Source organism: Sciurus carolinensis, chromosome 6 (assembly GCF_902686445.1).
Source record: "Sciurus carolinensis chromosome 6, mSciCar1.2, whole genome shotgun sequence".
NCBI lineage: Eukaryota > Metazoa > Chordata > Mammalia > Rodentia > Sciuridae > Sciurus > Sciurus carolinensis.
Window position 1 is genome coordinate 129,230,509 of NC_062218.1, and position 20,831 is coordinate 129,251,339.

General features: G+C 44.5%; 1 protein-coding gene across 1 annotated transcript in view; it reads right to left on the reverse strand.

The window, feature by feature from the left end:
- Nucleotides 1-1,529: 1,529 nt before the first annotated feature.
- Catsper3 (cation channel sperm associated 3) overlaps nt 1,530-20,831 on the reverse strand; it is a 35,182-nt gene continuing 15,880 nt past the window's right edge. The window contains exons 3-8 of the mRNA XM_047555843.1: nt 9,632-9,832; nt 4,886-5,068; nt 4,083-4,223; nt 3,614-3,733; nt 2,643-2,797; nt 1,530-1,636 (exon numbers count right to left, since the gene is read on the reverse strand). Coding sequence (XP_047411799.1) covers nt 1,537-1,636; nt 2,643-2,797; nt 3,614-3,733; nt 4,083-4,223; nt 4,886-5,068; nt 9,632-9,832 — 900 coding nt within the window. The 3' untranslated portion in view covers nt 1,530-1,536. The remainder of the gene's footprint in view (nt 1,637-2,642; nt 2,798-3,613; nt 3,734-4,082; nt 4,224-4,885; nt 5,069-9,631; nt 9,833-20,831) is intronic.

The window sequence follows — 20,831 nt, forward strand, 5'->3', positions numbered from 1 at the left end:
AATGCTCAGCAGCAATCCCTTTTGGCAATTTTCACTGTGACCCTGAGAGTGTGAACATTTGCAAATGGAAATGATTTGAGTATCTTAGAAGGCAGGTGCTCTATGCACTGGAATAATTCTTGTCACCTCCTCAGGGAAATTAGCTGAATTAATGTTTTCCCCGTGCATTAAGAGGGCCAGGACTGACTGAGCATGGTGGTGCATACCTGTAATTCTAGCAGCTCAGGAGAATCATAAGTTCAAGGCCAGCCTTGGCAACTTAGCAAGACCCTATCTCAAAATTAAAAATATAAAAAGGGCTGGGGATGTGGCTTAGTGATAGAGTATCTTAGGTTCAATCCTAGTACTATAAAAAAATAAAAAGAGGGCCAGGGCTGGACTGTGGAATCCTCATCACTGAACCCCAGTACCCAGCACAACTCAGTAAACAGTAGTTTACTGATATGTAGATGAACCACAAGGACAGGATCCTTCAACCTGCCCTTGTCCTATGGACTTGGGGTGCCATCACCCAGGCCAGGAACCCACAGGCCTCACCATAGGACCCTGTTGTCCAGCCACATGCTTTTCATCCCATGTTTTTTCTACTGACCCAACTCCCTGATGTGTGTCTGGGATCTTTCTGTACCCAGCTATCGGTACCAATCTCTAACCCCAACTCTACCTAGAACCTACCTCCCGCTCTGTCCCAGGTGACATGGCCGAGATGACAGGCTTCAGGTATACTCTCTTACAGTGGAAGCAGATAGGCACTGCCAGGGCTGTGATGGCCAGTCTGGAGCAAGGAGTATCAACTTTCCTGTCCCTCCGGGGCCTTCATATAGCTCTATCATGTCTGGGCCAGAATGGTATCGAGACCTTGGCAACTCTGGTGGTCATGTGGCCAGGAATGATGCAGAAAATAGTCCTAACTACCCCCAGGAGGAAAGTGGTCTGAAGTACCTATTACTGCCATTGCTCTGGGCCGTGGGATGTGAAGCTCTGCCCTTGCTAGTGGGCTGCTCCCCAAGCTGAGCTCCCTGGTTGCTCCCTATGCCCACACAAAGAACCCTGCCACTGTCTGCAGTTCCCCTTTCAAGGAGCCAAAGGGGAAATCAGAGCGGACTTCCAAAGACAGGGCTCCACAGCAGTGGGTTCACAAAGTAGCAGCCATGTGAGGCGCGGGGTCCTCACACCGATCAGCCCTCTGAGGATCCAGCATCAGCAGGGCCACAGCTTTATGGGACTGCTGGAGGTCCTTCTTAGCCTGCAGTCCTCCAGCAGCCCAGTGGATCCTTGCTGCTGGGTCCAGGGAGACTAGAGCCATAGTGACACTAGATGTGGCCTCTAACCAGGGTGAGCTTCCATTCCCCAGGTCAGTTGGGTTGTGGGGGCCTGGGAAATCAGACTTCATGGGCCCCTCTCCAGCCCAACCCACAAAGACAGGGAAGCATCAGAGCAGTTAGAGTCCAGCTCCAACAGCCATTGTTTAATGAGGACCCTCACAGCTGGCGAGGTCCTGTGACCTGGCAATCCCCCTCCCCCCACACGCACCAGCTACTTCTCCTCCAACCCTTCCAAGGACTGGGACTTCTTGGGCAAGTCTTCGAGTATCAGGCACAGCACGTTCACGATCTCATAGTATAGCTCTTGAAGCCTGAAAGATGCCGCAGGAGGGGAGGGGATCTGAGCACAGGGCAGGCTCCTGCCACCCAGGCCCCACCCACCAGTGCTGGCACCTGTGCATTCACCACTCCTAACAGATGTGGGATCAGTGAAGAGAAGGACCTCAGAGAGCCAGATCAGGCGGGTTGGGATCCCAGGTCTGCTACTCTGCCTCTGGCCCCCTGAAGTCATTTGTTTCATCTCACATGTCAAGTTGAGAGTTTTAAGAGCAGGAACCATACTGTGGTGCCCAGACAGTGCCCGAACCACTTTTGAGCCCAAAGTGCCTGGTCCCTCCTCTTTAGTTTCTCCAGTCTCTGAAGCCCTCTAGAGGATTTCCAATGAGAAACAGAGCTAATTATGTCTAGCCTTACCCAAGATCCCACTGTGGTCACTAGTGCCCATAGCCAATATTTGATATCCTTCCTGCTCAGTAATGGCCAGTCATAACCCCAGATAGCTTACAAGCCCTGGGCCTGGCCTAGCTCAGAGCTCCACGCACATTTTTGTTATTTAATCAGACTGGTGGCTCCTTGTGGGATAGGTGGGAAAGGGACAGAGATCTGCCCAAGGTCACACAGGAAGGTATTTGCAGAACCAGGCCAGGAGAGTCCTCAGCTCCTGACTTGCCACCCAGTGCGCTTTCTCTGTCCCCTGAAGAGGGGTTAGTGAGGAGGCCCTGGAGAGCTGAAGGAGCCAACACCTATATATCTGTCAAAGAGGGTTGGGGACCTTGCAAGTACAAGGCCCTGAGTTCAATCCCCAGCACCGCAAAAAAATAGAGGGTTGGGGAGGGACATCAGAGTCTCCCAACCACAGGCCTGTCCACTTGAAGCCCAGCCCACCTATACATGGATTCCTGCACTTCCAAGAAGAGCTTTGGTCCACACATCTGCCCTACACTTGGGTCATGAATGCTTCACCCTCCCATGGCCCTCAACACAGCCCCCACCTTGAGGAAGCCCTGGGCACCAGGAAAGGCTGGGGCTGGGACTGACTTGTTGACAGTAGCGTCCTGGTTGTCCAGAGTGGATAAGTAGACATCAATGAAGGGTAGGCTAGTGCCAAAGTCATCCAAGACCATGGGATCAGTGTGCTGCAGAGTCTTCTTGAAGTCCTCCACCAACTCACTGAAATTCTTACCAACATTGTTCTAGAGAAGGAAGCAAAATAAGAGCATAATGACAAAAAAGGTGGTAACCACGCTACAAGGAGATCTTGGGGACCCTCCATGATAGGTCCCAGAGAGAGGCCTGCTCCCAGCCTGAACCTTCATGGGTAAAGTGACCTCATGAGCCACCATCACCAATGTGAGGCAGGTGACACACAAAGGAAGCAGTGAGAGTCTCAGAGTGGCTAAGTGTGGCTCCAGATCTGGACAAACCCTAGACACAGCCTAGACAGGCAGATGTTTCCACCTCAGAGAAGAGGCTGAAGAGGGTCATACTAAAGATGAGGGGACCCAGCAGGGCACCCAAGCTGGGCCAAGAGCACTTAGGCAGAACAAAGAAGCAGCACCCAGGCCTCACAGTTTCATCATGCTTGACCAAAAACCTCCAGACTATTGTGTTCATTTTTCCTTTGGCTTTAGAAGTGTGGGAAAACTGAGATTGAGTGACAACCTGTCAGAGTCTTTTCATCCTCGTCCACCCAGTGACCTGGGAATGTGCTGCCTGGCACCCAGTGAGCACAGACTGGATGACCAAAAGGCCTCACAAGGCAGTTCTGCCACAAAGGAGAAGTTAAAAATCACAGCACTCAACACTTTAAGAGGTTCAGAGAAACAAACAAACAAACATAAGAAGAAAAGCTTGGCTCTGGAAGATACAGGGGAAGGTACCTGCCTCACCTAAGGCCACGCAGGCCAGAGGCCACCTGCTCTCTCCACTTCAGGCCCCTCTTCCTGGCTACTACTTCACCCCTGACTGTCCCTCTATCTGTCCATTGCCCTGCCTGGGGGACTGCCTACCTGTGTCTTCATCAGACTCTCCACCTCCTCCTGCTGCCGTTTCAGAATCACCTGCTTCTCTTCCATAAGAGTGACTTGCCTCTCCAGCATCAGTTCTCGCTCAAACTTTTTGATGGAGTCCTAGTGAGTCAGGGTGGAGGTAAGGAGCAGGCTCTCGCTGAATACTGTCCTCTACCTGGTCTTGCCCTTGTCTTTCCTTGCCTGCAGCTCAGACCCTCAGCAGAAGGATCCACCCCCACAGAGCCAGCCCCCAACCCAAGCTGCCAACTGTCCTATTGGCCACCATCATGAGACTAGGCAAATGCATGAGCTCAGGGCCAAGAGTTGGGGAGGCCCAAGAAGGGCCCACCAGGCCACCTTCACTTGGCTTCAGAGGGAGACACAGCTCGGGTTCCCCCCAGAGGCCCAGCCCACACCTCCACCTTCCATACCTGGCATTCCCACTTCCCACCTCCAAGCACAGCCTCACCTCAGTGTGCATGATCATCACCCCCACAAACATGTTGAGAAAGATGAAGGAGGCAAGCAAAATGAAGGCAATGGTGAACACCCGGCTCAGAGTAAAATTCCTCACATCCAACTGTTCCTGTAGGTTTGTCCAGCCATCCACCTGTCAGGCAGGGCAGGGAATACTGAGTTCCAGGCCCCAGCAGAGCAAGGCTTCGTCTCATCTATGCCACGGTATCTCCAGACCCACTAAGGGGAGGCTGCCTCTGCCCCCACCTCAGCCCTTCAGCCCCTCTACATGGTGGCTTAGAAATGCAGGGCACCTCTGGATGGAGACAAACTTGCCCTGGGGTCTCCCCACTCGAGGTCTGTCATTTTCCTTGGGAGGACATTGCCTCTTACTAGGCCCACCTTTGAAAAGACCCCATGCTTTGTAAGAGTTCAACAACGTCTGAAATTCTGGACTTGGGCCTTGCATCCTGATTCTTGGGTGGGTTTGTAACAGCCAGTTTCCAAAAAGGTCATGTAACATGGATTTCATTTATAACTTAAACTTAATCCAAATGAAGTATCATTTGAGAACTCTTTGACAAGTTTTATGACCTTGTGGGACATAAGGGAATGCTACAAGGAGTCACAAGATCGGAGACAGAGATGAATCTCTATCCAGGGCATTGGCCTCTGACTAGTCCTAGAAGACCAGCCCCCGTCTTCTCCAGTCTCAACTAAGTACCCGAATGTGGGGAAAGCCCACATTAGGCCACTCACATCCACCTGGCAGTCCCTTAAGGCCCCCACCCTCGCCATTGTTCCCAAACACAGTACCGTGGCCAAGCTGAAGAGGGTGAAGAAAGCCACAGCCAGGTTCCCCCAGTTATTCATGTCACCCTTCTCTACAATTCCAAACAGGCAGAAGCCCAAGATAGCAAAGATGTACATCAGCACGAAGAGGAGTGTGAGCACGGAGGCCACGGTGTAGACTGTCTGCCCCACAGCAATGATGAGCGTCTGCAAGGCAGGGACATGCAGCTAGGCAGGGTGCCAGGCGGGGTGGTCTCAGAGACCAGAGATCCAGTATGCCCAGTTCACAACTGGGCCAGCATCCAGTACCATGCCTGGCACAAAGCAGATGATGAATAATTAGTGGCTGAATGAATGAAGTGAATCAGAAATGTGCAGATTAAGGTCTGCATCAATCTATCTGATTTACCAGCATCTGACATTCACTATTTTTTTTTTTTTTTTTTTTTTTTTTTTGGTGGTACTGGGGATCGAACTCAGGGCCTTGTGCTTGCACTCCACCAGCTGAGCTATCTCCCCAGCCCTGACATTCACTATTAGTCACCTAAGGGCAGATGGTACATGCGGATCTCAAGTCATAGATCTCAGGTCACCACTAACCACTCCACTTGAACCCCATCTGGCTCTGTGATCATCCTGGGGTGTGCTGCTCCTGTTTCTCAGCTGAGGGTCAGCTCTTTGCCCCAGGCCCAGGAGGAGCAGGGGAACCACCCTGCAGGTGAGAATAGAGAAGGCCAAGAGGAATGCGGCTCCCATTGATTCTGGGCCCCGCCTTTGCAGGCAGGTCCCAAGGCTTCCCCCTGTGCGATGGGATTTGGCTTGTCTTCCCTGCTTCCCCACCATGGGGAGCACATTGCATGGCTTCCCATTATTCTTCTCCATGCTCTGGAATCTTGCATGCAGTAGGTGCTGCATATGTGTTTGCTTACCTAGAATGGTTTCACAGACATAATTTCAAGGTAGATAGATAGTGTCAGTTTTCCAGGATGAGGGGTCAGAAGCTGAAAAAAGCAAACTGTCTTGGCCAGGGTCCCATTCCAGTATAGCAGCAGAACTGGGACCAATTCCCAAACCCTTTGCCCCATGCCACTACCTCCAACCACCAGCAGCCCTGAGTACAGAGACCAATTAGCACACTGGACACAGGACAGTGAAGTCTGGACAGTTGGCAGTATGCCAGGAAGCAGACACCCCCAGAGCCCCAGGCTGTTCCACATGCAGGATGGTTTGGCAGGAATGAACACATTTCTTCCCTCTGGGGAAAGAAAAATCAGTGTTTTCAGATTCACTCCAAAAGAGCTGAGCTGTTAAAACAAACAAACAAACAAACAAAAACTTGCCTCTCTGCCTGCTAGCCAGAGGCAGAACTTCTTCCCAAGGATTGGAAGAGTAAACCCGTAAATGCTCACAGGAAACCCAGCAATGGCCTGCAGATTCAGTCTGCACAGGTGGGCAGGGGGCATCCAAGTGGCAGAACCTGAGGCCCGTGCAGAGTGCTGGGGAGAGGTCTGACTGGCTGGCTCACCTCCAGGTCAGTCCATGGGCCTGAGGTCACAACCAAGCAGCCTTGAGAGTAGCAGTTGTAATAAGGTGACACTGTCCAGCGGGACCCCCACCAGCTGGCTGAGGCCCCATTCTTCAAGCACAATCCAGGCAGCCTTGCTAATGAACAGGTTCTGAGAGGGGCAGAAACCTCTGGGTGCAGTGGCACCCTCCTGTAATCCCAGAGACTTGGGAGGCTGAGGCAGGAGGATTATAAGTTCAAAGCCAGTCTTAGTAACTTAGCAAGGCCCTGAGCAACTCTGTGAGACCCTGACTCAAAATAAAACATAAAAAGGGCTGGGGATGTGGCTCAGTTGTTCAGCACCCCTGGGTTCCATCCCTGATGAAAAGGACAAGGACCAAAGGCTGAGCAGGGGCCTGAATTCACAAAGAAAGCCTAGCTTGCCCTGGGATACAGCCCTGGGCCAGCAGGGAGTTTCCCTGGGCTGGAAGGAGGCGCTGCCCCTGGCAGACCCTCAACCCCGGGCACTTTCAGTGCTTTGCCTTCTGACCAGCTGCCACCACACAGCCAAGACGGGTGCATTTGGCAGGCAGTTAGTGCCCTTAGCCTCACAAGGTGCCCAGCTGGGTCACAACAACTTCCTTTCAAAATAAAGCCCCTTCTGGCATCAGTCCTTTCTGCACCCTTCCCCCTGAGTGTCCCTGGGCTTCTCTTCCCTCAGCCCACCACCCACCGCTCTCTTCTTCACGTGACTCCCTCAGGTGTTTGGCACCCATCTGCCAAGGCGCCCTCTCTCCTGGCTTCATTGAAGAATCCTCTCTTACCTGAGGATTACCCCAGCAGCCCTCTCCAGGGAGGCTGCCTATCCCTCACTGACCTGGGATTCAGGGAGCTACCCTCTGCCTTGTCCTTGGAGCCCCTGTCTCCATGGGCAAAGTCCCTCTTTCTGGGCAGGGTCAAACTTCTGGCTTCCCACTCCTTCTCATGACTTGAAATCTCTGCTTCCAGGCTCACCAGCTCCTTCCCCACCCCATCTTGCTGTTAGGCTGGGGACTTCAGCATCTCTGCAGATGACACACCATCTGCCAGGCCTCTTCCTCCCTGAACTTCTTTATCTTCCGTGATTCTTGAAGCATTCCAGGCCCCTACTTCCTTTGTATCCAACTCCTGGAAAAACTGAGCAACACTTCCCACTGCCTGATCACTCCCTCACTCTGAGGTACCTGGTACTGACCCCTGGACTGCCAATCTTCTTTTCCGTTCACCTGCCTTACTCTTGTCCCTACCTGACACGAACTCAGATACCCAGCACCCCAGAAATTTCTCTCCGGTCCTTCTAGGGCACATCACAGGGGCTGTCCCTAGCCTATGTAGAAGGGATTTGATGTAAAGGGTATCATGATTTAAGTTGCCTTTAGAAGATTGGCCCCTGCTGCTGAGGCATTTCTGTTCTTGGACATCTGGGAATCCAGGTGGAGACTAAAGACGTGGACAAGTCAATAACTATTTAGAGGGCCATGTGACAAGACTTTGAGAGAGAAGAGCCAAGCTGACACTCAGATTTATGACTTAGCTACTGAATAAGAATGCGGGACCCTCCTCACCAAAAGATAAATTACTAGAGAAGGAACCAGGGTTTGGGGATCTGCAGGAGGGGGTGGGGCACGTGATGAACTTACAGTTAGGCATATGTTTGAGGAACCCATGAGATGTTCAGGAGGTGATTGGGTCTGAAGGAAACAGAGAGAGGCGTGGGCGGTAGAGAGTCCTAGAAGCAGAAAAGATCACCCAGAAAAATATGCAGAGGGTAAAAGGAAAGAGAACATAGGACAAGAACCTGAGAAAACAATGCCATGAGAAGTCAAGATGGAGAAAGAGAAAGCAGTGACCAGGATGCCAAGGGAAATGGCCACTGGATTTGGCAACCTCAGAAAGGCTGGTCACTCTGGAGGGAGGGGAAGAAGCTAGGGCTTAGTGAGAGACAAGGAAGTGCAGACTGGAAGCAGACACCTTTTTCCAGGAGTCTGGCCAGGAAAGGAGTAGAGGGAGGGCTGGACACACAGGCATGTAACCACAAGAGGGCAAGAGATGAGTGACTGGGGATGTGGCAGTTGGGGGGAGACTCGCTCACATGCCCATCCCTTCTCCCTCTAGGACTAGGGCTTGGGGCTATCACAGCAGGATACGTGACACACCCTGACTGGACAAATAGGCCCAGACCAGCAGCTTCCTGGAGAACTGCTGCCAGGGCAAACACAGTGTGTCTAGGACGCATGCCTGGCAGCCTGGGTGAGGACAAGGGGTCAGCTCCAAGACTTGTTCTGAAGCCTTCTGAGCTCAGGCAAGGCCAGGAGCCCTGTGACTTGGGCAACCCAGGAAGACTTCTCAGGGGAAGCAGCACTTGCAGGTCTGCTCAACGAAGTGAGGAGACTATTCCCATTGAGAGGAGCAGTAGACCTTCTGCTGTCTGGGTAAAGCGGCCACTGGCCAAAGTCACCAAAAAAGCTGGAGGTACCTGGGCATGTAGTTCAAAGCATCTGTACCATAAGAAAGCCAGTCACTGGCTGGGGATGGAGCTCATTGGTAGAGTGCAAGACCCTGGGTTCCATCCCTAGCCCCAAAAAAACCTCAGAAAAGAAGAAAAAGGAGGAGGAGGAGGAGAAGGAGGAGGAGGAGAAGGAGGAGGAGGAGGAGGAGGAGGAGGAGGAGGAGGAGAAGAAGAAGAAGAAGAAGAAGAAGAAGAAGAAGAAGAAGAAGAAGAAGAAGAAGAAGAAGAAAGTCAGTCTGCAACTTAAGAGAATAAAAGTTCAGATGGCCTTTGCTGTCAGACATACCTTTCAAACCTCAGCCCTGACATTGAACTGCTGAGTGACCTTAGGTCTCTATTTACTCATCTGTAAAATGGAGTTAATAATCTTTCTTGCCATTGTTAATCTTACGATTGCAACCAAGTATTCCTCCTAACCTCCCTGCTAGGATTGAACCCAGGAACAATTACCACTGAGCTACATCCCCAGCCCTTTTTATTTTTTATTTTGAGACAGAGTCTCACTAAATTGCTGAGGCTGACCTAGAATTTGCCATCCTCCTGCCTCAGCCTTCTGGATCTCTGGGATTGCAGTCATGTGCCACCAGGTCCAGGTAATCTTAAGATCAAGCCACACAGAAGGGCTCATTAGTTGGAAGATTGCAGTCAAATTACCTTTTGTTAAGGGGCCAGTGGTAGGTGTGGCCTAAGACTGACCTCTCAGCTCTCTGGCACTCACCCTGATGCCTCGGCTATAGGGGATGAGCTTGAGGATGCGCAGGGACTGTATTCCCTCGGCGATGTTGAGGTAAGGGTAGTGTTCGCCCTTGATCTTGCGGAGCAAATAGGGGATGAAGATAATGATGATAATCAACACATCCAGCATGCTATAGCCATCCTTCCAGTAGTTGACGGGGTCCACATAGACCTTCATGAGGAACTCAGAGGTGCAGATGGACACAAAGATGATCTCTGAGATCTGCGGGGTGGCAAGGGTTGAAGAGTTCCAACCAAAATGCAAAGCCCTAGAGTCCTGGTCCACTCCCTGCCTGGGCCACCCAATTAGGGTCATCCCTTGCTCGAGAAACCCAGACAGAGTCCCTGGCACACAGGGGACTCTCGATGTACCCAACTCCCTCCCCTTCTGTGTCTTCCCTACTGTGACTCTGAGCCCTATGTTTGAAACAAGATGCTCGGGAATCATTGACTGGCAGAAAGAATGACTGTACGGCCCCAGTCAGTAGACGGGAGAACAGGGCCAGAGAAGTAGTTGGAGGACAGACCGTGGGGCCCTGGAGCCCCAGAGACAAACAACCACTGTCCTGGCAGCCTTGGAGGATTTTGAGCAAGGGAGTGATTAGAACTGATGTATATTTCTTTTCTTTCTTTTTTTTTTTTTCTTGGTAGTTCTGGGGGTTGAACCAAGGACTTTGCACCTGCTAGTCATGCACTCTGCCATTGAATTACATTCCCAGCCCCCCTGATGCTCATTTTTTTTTCAAGATTTATTTTTTATTTGTCCTTGTTAGATGTATGTGACAGTAGAGTGTACTCTGACATATTACATAAACATGGAGTATAACTTATTCTAATTAGGATCCCATTCTTGCGGTTGTACATGATGTGGAGTTACCCTGGTCCTGTATTCATATACGAACATAGGGAAGTTGTGTCCAATTCATTCTACTGTCTTTCCTATTCCCATCTCCCCTCCTTTCCCTTCATTCCCCTTTGTCTAATCCAATGAACTTCTGTTCTTCCCCTGCCCCACTTGTTGTATGTTAGCAGTCATATATCAGAGAGAACATCCAGCCTTTGGTTTTTTGGGATTGGCTTATTTCACTTAGCATGTTAGTCTCCAGATCCATCCATCTACCAGCAAAAGTCATCAAGTCATTCTTTTAATGGCTGAGTAATATTCCATTGTGTATATATACCACACTTTTTAACTGACACTCATTTTTAAGAGATCTGGGCTGCTGCTCAGTATAAGAGACTGAGGGAGCAACTGGGCAGGGAGGTAACGGTGAGTAGCACAGTCATTCCTAGCAGTCATCCAGGGTGAACTGGATCTGTTGCGGGACAGTGCCAGTATGGGAGTGAAGAGGACAGGTTCCAGATAGTTTGTGTGGGCAGTGAGGATAGGACTTGCTGTTGGACTCCAAGATGCACAAAAAAGACAGAAGGACAGCAAGACTTCTAGGGTTCCAGAGGGAGCAACTGTGTAAGCAGTGGCGTGAAGGGGACAGAGGGTTTCTGAAGGGAGAGGGAAAGGTTTTTGAGACACATGGTCTTTTAAATATATGTCATAGGTGGTCACTGGAAACTACCTCAGGTCACAACTCTCCATTTGAATAACATTAGGGCAGTCGGTGTTTGTGTTTGTCCCTTGAACTTGTATTTGTAGTCTCCACATGACAACCATTTACATATACTTTTAGTTTCTGAAACTACTATGTAACATTTAACATACATAAAAAGACAGAGAATAATAAAACAAACAACCATATACTTACCACTCAGCTTAAGAAATAAAGTATTACAGGCAATCTCTTGTGAGTCTTTCATTAATCAAATTCCTTTCCACAAAGGTAACCCAATCGTAAATTTGAAACTTGTCATGCTCATGTATTTTATATTTTTAGCCCATAGGTAAAATGGGGTAAACATATAAAATAAAAAGATGTGTTGTTGTTTTGCATTTTTTAGGCATTACATTAATGGCCTATATACTAGCATATTCCTTGACAATTCTTTTTTTTTTTTTTTTTCATTTAAATTATGTTTGTTTATTAGAAGAAAATTGGTTTAGGCAAGGACATTTGGACAAAAATGTAAAAGCATAGTCAACAAAAGAAAAAGTAGACAAGTAGGATTACATCAAATTAAAAGCTGCTGCTCAGCAAAGGAAACAACAGAGTGGAAGGACAACCTATAGAATGGGAGAAAATATATAAAAGTTTTCATCTGACAAGGAATTAATGTCCAGAATATATAATGAACTCAAAAAACTCAAAAGAAAAACCAAATAATTCATTTTAAAACAGGCCAATGATCTGAGTAGACATTTCTCAAAAGAAGATAAAAATGCCCAACAGTATATGAAAAAATGCTTAATATCACTAATCAAGGAAATACAAATCCAAAACATTGTATGCCTGCAATCCCAGCAACTAGAGACCTGAGGCAAGAGGATCACAAGTTTGAGGCCCACCTCAGCAACTTAGTAAGGCCCTAAGCAACTTAGAGACACTCTGTCTCTAAATAAAATATAAAAAGGGGTTGGGGATGGGCTCAGTGGTTAAGTGTCCCTGGGTTCAATTCCTGATACCAAAAAAAAAAAAAAAGGTTGGGGTATAACTGGGTAAAACAAAATAATATATGCTGGGTACAAAAATAATAATAATTTTTTTAAAAGCACACAAACACTGGGATATCATCTCACCTCAATTACAATGACTAAAATCAAAAAGCCAAAAAATTAAATAACAAATGCTGATGAGGATGTGGAGAAAAAAGAACACACTGTTGGGGAGATGTAAATCAGTACAGCCATTACAAATAACAGTGTGGAGTTTCCTCAAAAACTTAAAAATAAAATTACCATTTAGGAGTCTGAGGCAGGAGGATCACAAGTTCAAGACCAGCCTCAGCAACTTAGTGAGAACGTGACTCAAAATAAAAAGAACTGGGGGTATAGCTCAATAGTAGAGCACTCCTAGATTTAATCCTCTTTTTAAGAGAGAGAGAGAACTACCATACAATCCAGCAATACTACTATGGATATATATACAAAGGAAACGAAACCAATATATCAAGGAGACACCTTCACTCCCATGTTTATTGTAGCACTAATCACTATAGTCAAGAAATGAAGTCAACCGAGGTATCTGTTGATTGTAAGTGGATAAAGAAAATGTGATCTCTATATACAAGGTAATACTATTCAGCCATTACAAAGGACTCCATCCCTGAAGCAGGAAGATCACAAGTTGAGGCCAGACTGGGCAACTTAGTCTCAAAATAAAATTTTCAAAAGGGCTGGGGATGTAGCTTAGTGGTTGAGTACTTGTCTGGCTTGAGCGAGTCCCTGGGTTCAACCTCCAATATCATACACATGAAGGATTAAATCTTGTCATATGTGGCAACATGGACAAACCTGGGGATCCAAATGTCAAGTGAAATGAGCCAGACACAGAAACACAAATATTGCATGTTTTCACACATGCATGGATCTAAAAATCAGAGCTCATAGAAGTAGAGAGCAGAATAGTAGTTCTCAGAGGCCAGGGAGGGTAGGAGAAGGAGCATGGGGGAGCTGGGTTTCCAGGTCACAGCCAGAGAGGAGGAATATGGTACAGTGTCTATGACACAGAAGAGTGATCAGAATTCACAAAACAACTAGAGGAGAGGATTTGGAATGTTCTCATCACAAAGAAATGATTATATGTTTGAAATGATGAATAACCTAAGTATCCTGAGTTGATCAATACACAATGTTTAAGTGTCCCAAAACATCACATCATATCCCATGAAGAGGTACAATCATTTTCTGTCAATAAAAAACATGTAAAATCATGTTTGTGAGATTCATCCATGTTTATGTGTATAAACCAAGTTTACTGTTTTGACCTTATTTAGCAATTCCACTTATGAGAATACTACCCTTTATTTATCCTGATTGAGTGAAATTTAGCCTGTTCATAATTTTTTTACTGTTGCAAATAGTGCGATAGTACAAAAAGCTTAAACAATTCTTTATACATTATACACATGTGTAAAGTCTCTCTGTTATATATCTAAAAGTAGAATTTCTGGGTTGTAAGATGTGAGCATCTTCAACTACATTAGATATTAACAAATTGATTTTCTGAAGTTGCTGATCCAATTTGCTTTGATATCAGCAATGCTCCTGTCGTTTTACATCCTTGCCACTACTTCCTACTATCATACTTAATTTTTGTCAGCCTGATAAATATAAACGGTTATCTCATTTTTAATTTTTCATTTCTGCATTAATGAAGTTGGGCATTTTTGCATATGTTTAATTTGTGAATTGCCTGTTTTTAATCTTTGGTTAAATTTTCTGCTGGATTGTTGTTACTTTCATATTGATTTGAAAGCCATCTTACAGATTTTGAATACTAATCCTTTGACTGTTATGTGTGCAAACATCTCCACACTGACTTAACACACTCTTTCACCTTTTTTATTGATTCTTCCTCACCCCTCCCCTCTCTTTTTCCAGGGTCTTGCAAAACTGTCTGCTGACTTCAAACTCACAATCCTCCTGCCTCAGGTTCCAGAGTATCTGGGATGACAGGTTTGGGTCACCACACCCAACTTTAAATGGTCTTTCAATAACAAGATGCTTAAAAAAGGGAGATCACATATTTAAGAAACTGAACCTTTCTATACATAATCTATCTTTTTTCTTTGTCTTCTTTAATGACCTTACACATTTTTATATTTTTCTATTTAAAAGTCACATAAATTTAGATTTGCATCTAAGTACTTTTTATATTTTATAGTTATTATAAGTTATCTTTTTGTTGCTGATACATCAAATATAATTATATTTATTATTAAAATGCTCAGAAAATGCTGAATTTATTATATATCAATATTATAGTAGTATTAATTCAATTAATGTTACTAATTATTTTGGATTTCTATGCAGAAATTATATATCATTATGAATAATGACAGTTTTAAAAAGCTTTCTATTCTTATTCTTTTTTGTATGATAAACTGGCTAGGGCTTTAATAAAAATCTTATTAATAACAACTAACATACTGCTTCAAAGGGAACACAGCCCAAGTTTCACCACTAAATGTGAATTTTGATATAGGATTTTCATAGGTGTCCTTAATTGCATAAAAATAAATCCCTTCTATTCTTAGTTTGCTACGTTTTTTCAAGAAGTACAATTATGATAAACTTTTTCTGCATTTCTTGAATTAATCTTATGGAAACATGTAAAATCATCTAGTGCAGGTTAGTTTTTTTTATTATTATTTTATTTTTGAAGGTGAGATTGAAATTTCGAGCTACTAGGTCAATGCTTTATAGCCAGTATAGGACATATATGGACATATAAAGTTCACTTCAGGTTTTTACTTTCTTACTGAAAGTTTTCTAATTTTTTAAATTTATTGACTTTAATACTATATCATTTACTTTTTTTTTTTTTTTGTACTGTGGATTTAACCCAGGGATGTTTTACTACTGAGTTACATTCCCAGTTCTTTTTATTTTTTATTTTGTGACAGGGTCTCACTAAGTTGTTGAGGCTGGCCTTGAACTTGCAATCATCCTACCTCAGCGTTTTGAGTCCCTGGAATTGCAAGCATGCACCACCACACCCAACTTGTTCTTTCTCTTTTTAATTCCTAACATGATTCAGATCTTCTATTTGTCTTGATTGTCTCATGAAGAAAGTTCTTTATTTTATAACCATTTTCTAAGATCTAACCTTTGGCTTTGATGATGTTTTCTTATACTTTCTCTTGACTCTCTGTTTTCTATTTCATTAATTTCTGCTTTTTCTATATTTCCCTCCTTCTACTGTTTTTGGTTTTGTTTTGTTGCTCTTTTCCCAACATTTCAGCTCATGAATTTTTAAATTGAAGATAAAATTTACATACCATAAAATTCCCCCATTTAAGTATAGCATTCAGAGGGTTTTATTTTGCTTCCTTAGTTTTGAGTATGTATTACCTTTGTTTTTATTGTGGTCAAACATATATAACATAAAACTTAACATTTCAACCATTTTAAGGTGTACCATTCACATTAACTCTCACTACCATTTCCAGAACTATTTCATTATCCCAAAGAGAAACTCTGGACCCAATATACTACCCATTTCCCTCTACCATCACCACCCTTCGTAACCTCTATTCTATTTTACTATCTATATGAATTGATCCGTTCTATAGGTATGTCATATAAGGGAAACAATATAATATTTGGCCTTTTGTGTTTGGCTTGTTTCACTTAGTACAATGATTTTAAGGTTCATCCACATGATAGCACATGTAAGAAATCCATTCCTTGGCTGAAGAGAGGAAGATGGCAGAGTAAAGGAGGTTGCTTTCTAAGCTGCTGTATGGCATGAGAACAAGATAGTAGATAAACAGCTTCTCAGTGAGGTGGGTGAAAGAGGGATTTCACTGGGATTTAATACTGGACATTCAAGAGCAGCTTGGGGACTCAGAAGATTGGATACAATAAAAGAACGAAGAAAGCCCACCACCTGCAGCCGCAGCTGCCAGAGCTGACCCACTGCAGGCAAAGCAGGAGAGAGACTGAGGAAAACCACATTTCAGGTGGTACCATGGTGTATCTTGGTATGGAGAAATCAGAGGTCAAGGACACTGCTGAACTGATCCAGAGACTGTGTTGCACAACATTCTTGTGCGGGAAAGATGCCGCACATCCCCATTGCCCATGGAGAACCCAGGCATGAGCCATCTTGCTACTGTGCTGTGGCAGCTGCAGCTATGGGAACCAGGAGCCAAGACCCAGGAAATCTGAGCTGGATTCAAAAAACGGACCTGTTTTTAGAGGGAATGCTTTCAGTTTTTCACCATTTAGAATGATATTAGCCATGGGCTTAGCATAGATGGCCTTTAGAATGTTAAGGAATGTTCCCACTATCCCTATTTTTTCTAGTGTTTTGAGCATGAAGGGGTGCTGTATTTTATCAAATGCTTTTTCTGCATCTATCGAAATAATCATGTGATTCTTGACTTTAAGTCTATTGATATGGTGAATTACATTTAATGATTTCCTGATGATGAACCAACCTTGCATCCCTGGGATGAAACCCACTTGATCATGGTGCACTATCTTTTTAATATGTTTTTGTATGCGATTTGCTAAAATTTTGTTGAGAATTTTTGCGTCGTGTTCTTGGATAGGAAGAATTAATATTGTCAAAATGGCCATACTACCAAAAGTGCTATACAGATTCAATGCAATTCCAATTAAAATCCCAATGATGGGGGCTGGGAGATAGCTCAGTCGGTAGAGTGCTTGCCTTGCAAGCACAAGGCCCTGGGTTCGATCCCCAGCACCCAAAAAAAAAAAAAAAATCCCAATGATGTACCTTACAGAAATAGAGCAAGCAATTATGAAATTCATCTGGAAGAATAAGAAACCCAGAATAGCTAAAGCAATCCTTAGCAGGAAGAATGAAACAGGGGGTATCACAATACCAGATCTTCAACTCTACTACAAAGCAATAGTAACAAAAACAGCATGGTATCGGCACCAAAATAGACAGGTAGATCAATGGTACAGAATAGAGGACATGGACACAAACCCAAATAAATACAATTTTCTCATACTAGACAAAGGTGCCAAAAATATGCAATGGAGAAAAGATAGCCTCTTCAACAAATGGTGCTGGGAGAATTGGAAATCCATTTGCAACAGAATGAAACTAAACCCATATCTCTCACCATGCATGAAACTAAACTCAAAATGGATTAAGGATCTCAGAATCAGACCAGAGACCTTACATCTTATAGAAGAAAAAGTAGGTCCAGAGCTTCAACATGTCGGCTTAGGACCAGACTTCCTCAACAGGACTCCCATAGCACAAGAAATAAAAGTAAGAATTAATAACTGGGATAGATTCAAACTGAAAAGCTTTCTCTCAGCAAAGGAAAATATCAGCAATGCGAAGAAAGAGCCTACAGAGTGGGAGAAAATCTTTGCCAATCATACTTCAGATAGAGCGCTAATCTCCAGAATCTATAAAGAACTCAAAAAACTCTACACCAAGAATGCAAATAATCCAATCGACAAATGGGCTAAGGAAATGAATAGACACTTCACAGAAGAAGATCTACAAGCAATCAACAAACATATGGAAAAATGTTCAACATCTCTAGTAATAAGAGAAATGCAAATCAAAACCACCCTAAGATTCCATCTCACCCCAATTAGAATGGCGATTATCAAGAATACAAGCAACAACAGGTGTTGACGAGGATGTGGGGAGAAAGGTACACTCATACATTGCTGGTGGGGTTGCAAATTAGTGCAGCCACTCTGGAAAGCAGTGTGGAGACTCCTTGGAAAACTTGGAATGGAACCACCATTTGACCCAGCTATCCCACTCCTTGGCCTATACCCAAGGGACTTAAAATCAGCATATTACAGAGATACAGCCACATCAATGTTCATAGCTGCTCAGTTCACAATAGCCAGATTGTGGAACCAACCTAGATGTCCTTCAATTGATGAATGGATAAAGAAAATGTGGTATATATATACAATGGAATATTACTCAGCCATAAAGAGTGATAAAATTATGGCATTTGCAGGCAAATGGATGAAACTGGAGAATATCATGCTAAGTGAGATAAGCCAATCTCAAAAAACCAATGGACGAATGATATCGCTAATAAGTGGATGATGACACATAATGGGGGGTGGGAGGGGTTAGTGTTAGGGTTAGAGTTAGGGTTAGGGAGGGGGGCAAGAATGGAAGAAGGAAGGACTGTATAGAGGGAAAAGAGGGGTGGGAGGGGTGGAGGGGAAGGGGAAAAAATAACAGAATGAATCAAACAGCATTACCCTATGTAAATTTATGATTACACAAATGGTATGCCTTTACGCCATGTACAAACAGAGAAACAACATGTATCCCATTTGTTTACAAAAAAAAAAAAATCCTAGCCATTGAAAGACAGAGCCCTAAAAAATAATTACAAAGAAACAAATATGTATATGTGTAAATGCCCATGAACCATTCAGTACAGTACACACACACACACACACACACACACACACAACAACAACAAAAAGAAAAAAGGGTAGGGAATTCCTAATGAAAAAATTAAGGAATCATTTTCATTACTGGTCAAGAATTGTCAATAGAAATATACATTTGTTGCCTATGCCCAGCTGTCTTTCCGTTTCTTCTTGAGGTACTGGAGTAGTAGCTGCCAGCTGTCAGATTCTTCCTCTTTTTGTGTTGCTCATCAAGTTGCCAGTTGTAGTTCAAAAGTTTTCAGCTTCCCCTCTCAGCCGTATGTGATGTAGAGTGGGTTGGAGAGTGTTGTCTGCTCCACTCACAAGATGGGGTCACTATAGAGTTCTGTGAGAGGAGTTCCCCTAGGCAGAGCTCCTGAAGGTGGGGCTTATGATCCCAGGTGTTTCCTTGATTGGTGATTGGCCCAAAGGAATTAAATTATCCCACCTCTAGGGCCCTGCAGCTAAGGATCCACGCTGGGAGACTGTACCCTAGGAGTCTTCCCTGGGATCTATTCCTAAGGTAGAGGAGCAAATCTCTTGTCCCCTTAGCAGCCCATGAACTGTGCCCTTTCCAGCCTCCCAGTTCAGTCCCCAAGAGTGCAGTCACACCCACCTATGCATTCAAATTCCCCACTGGGATTTGAATCTCTCCTGGTCTCTTACGAACAATGTAGTTCATGGGGCAAGAATCTTCCAGGTCCATTTTTTTTTTTTATTGTAAACAAATGGGATACATGTTGTTTCTCTGTTTGTACATGGCGTAAAGGCATACCATTTGTGTAATCATAAATTTACATAGGGTAATGTTGTTTGATTCATTCTGTTATTTTTTCCCCTTCCCCTCTACCCCTCCCACCCTTCTTTTCCCTATATACAGTCCTTCCTTCTTCCATTCCTGCCCCCCTCCCTAACCCTAACTCTAACCCTAACACTAACCCCTCCCACCCCCCATTATGTGTCATCATCCACTTATTAGCGATATCATTCGTCCATTGGTTTTTTGAGATTGGCTTATCTCACTTAGCATGATATTCTCCAGTTTCATCCATTTGCCTGCAAATGCCATAATTTTATCACTCTTTATGGCTGAGTAATATTCCATTGTATATATATACCACATTTTCTTTATCCATTCATCAATTGAAGGACATCTAGGTTGGTTCCACAATCTGGCTATTGTGAACTGAGCAGCTATGAACATTGATGTGGCTGTATCTCTGTAATATGCTGATTTTAAGTCCCTTGGGTATAGGCCAAGGAGTGGGATAGCTGGGTCAAATGGTGGTTCCATTCCAAGTTTTCCAAGGAGTCTCCACACTGCTTTCCAGAGTGGCTGCACTAATTTGCAACCCCACCAGCAATGTATGAGTGTACCTTTCTCCCCACATCCTCGTCAACACCTGTTGTTGCTTGTATTCTTGATAATCGCCATTCTAATTGGGGTGAGATGGAATCTTAGGGTGGTTTTGATTTGCATTTCTCTTATTACTAGAGATGTTGAACATTTTTCCATATGTTTGTTGATTGCTTGTAGATCTTCTTCTGTGAAGTGTCTATTCATTTCCTTAGCCCATTTGTCGATTGGATTATTTGCATTCTTGGTGTAGAGTTTTTTGAGTTCTTTATAGATTCTGGAGATTAGCGCTCTATCTGAAGTATGATTGGCAAAGATTTTCTCCCACTCTGTAGGCTCTTTCTTCGCATTGCTGATATTTTCCTTTGCTGAGAGAAAGCTTTTCAGTTTGAATCTATCCCAGTTATTAATTCTTGCTTTTATTTCTTGTGCTATGGGAGTCCTGTTGAGGAAGTCTGGTCCTAAGCCGACATGTTGAAGCTCTGGACCTACTTTTTCTTCTATAAGATGCAAGGTCTCTGGTCTGATTCCGAGATCCTTAATCCATTTTGAGTTTAGTTTCATGCATGGTGAGAGATATGGGTTTAGTTTCATTCTGTTGCAAATGGATTTCCAATTCTCCCAGCACCATTTGTTGAAGAGGCTATCTTTTCTCCATTGCATATTTTTGGCACCTTTGTCTAGTATGAGAAAATTGTATTTATTTGGGTTTGTGTCCATGTCCTCTATTCTGTACCATTGATCCACCTTTCTATTTTGGTACCAATACCCATGCCGTTTTTGTTACTATTGCTTTGTAGTAGAGTTGAAGAT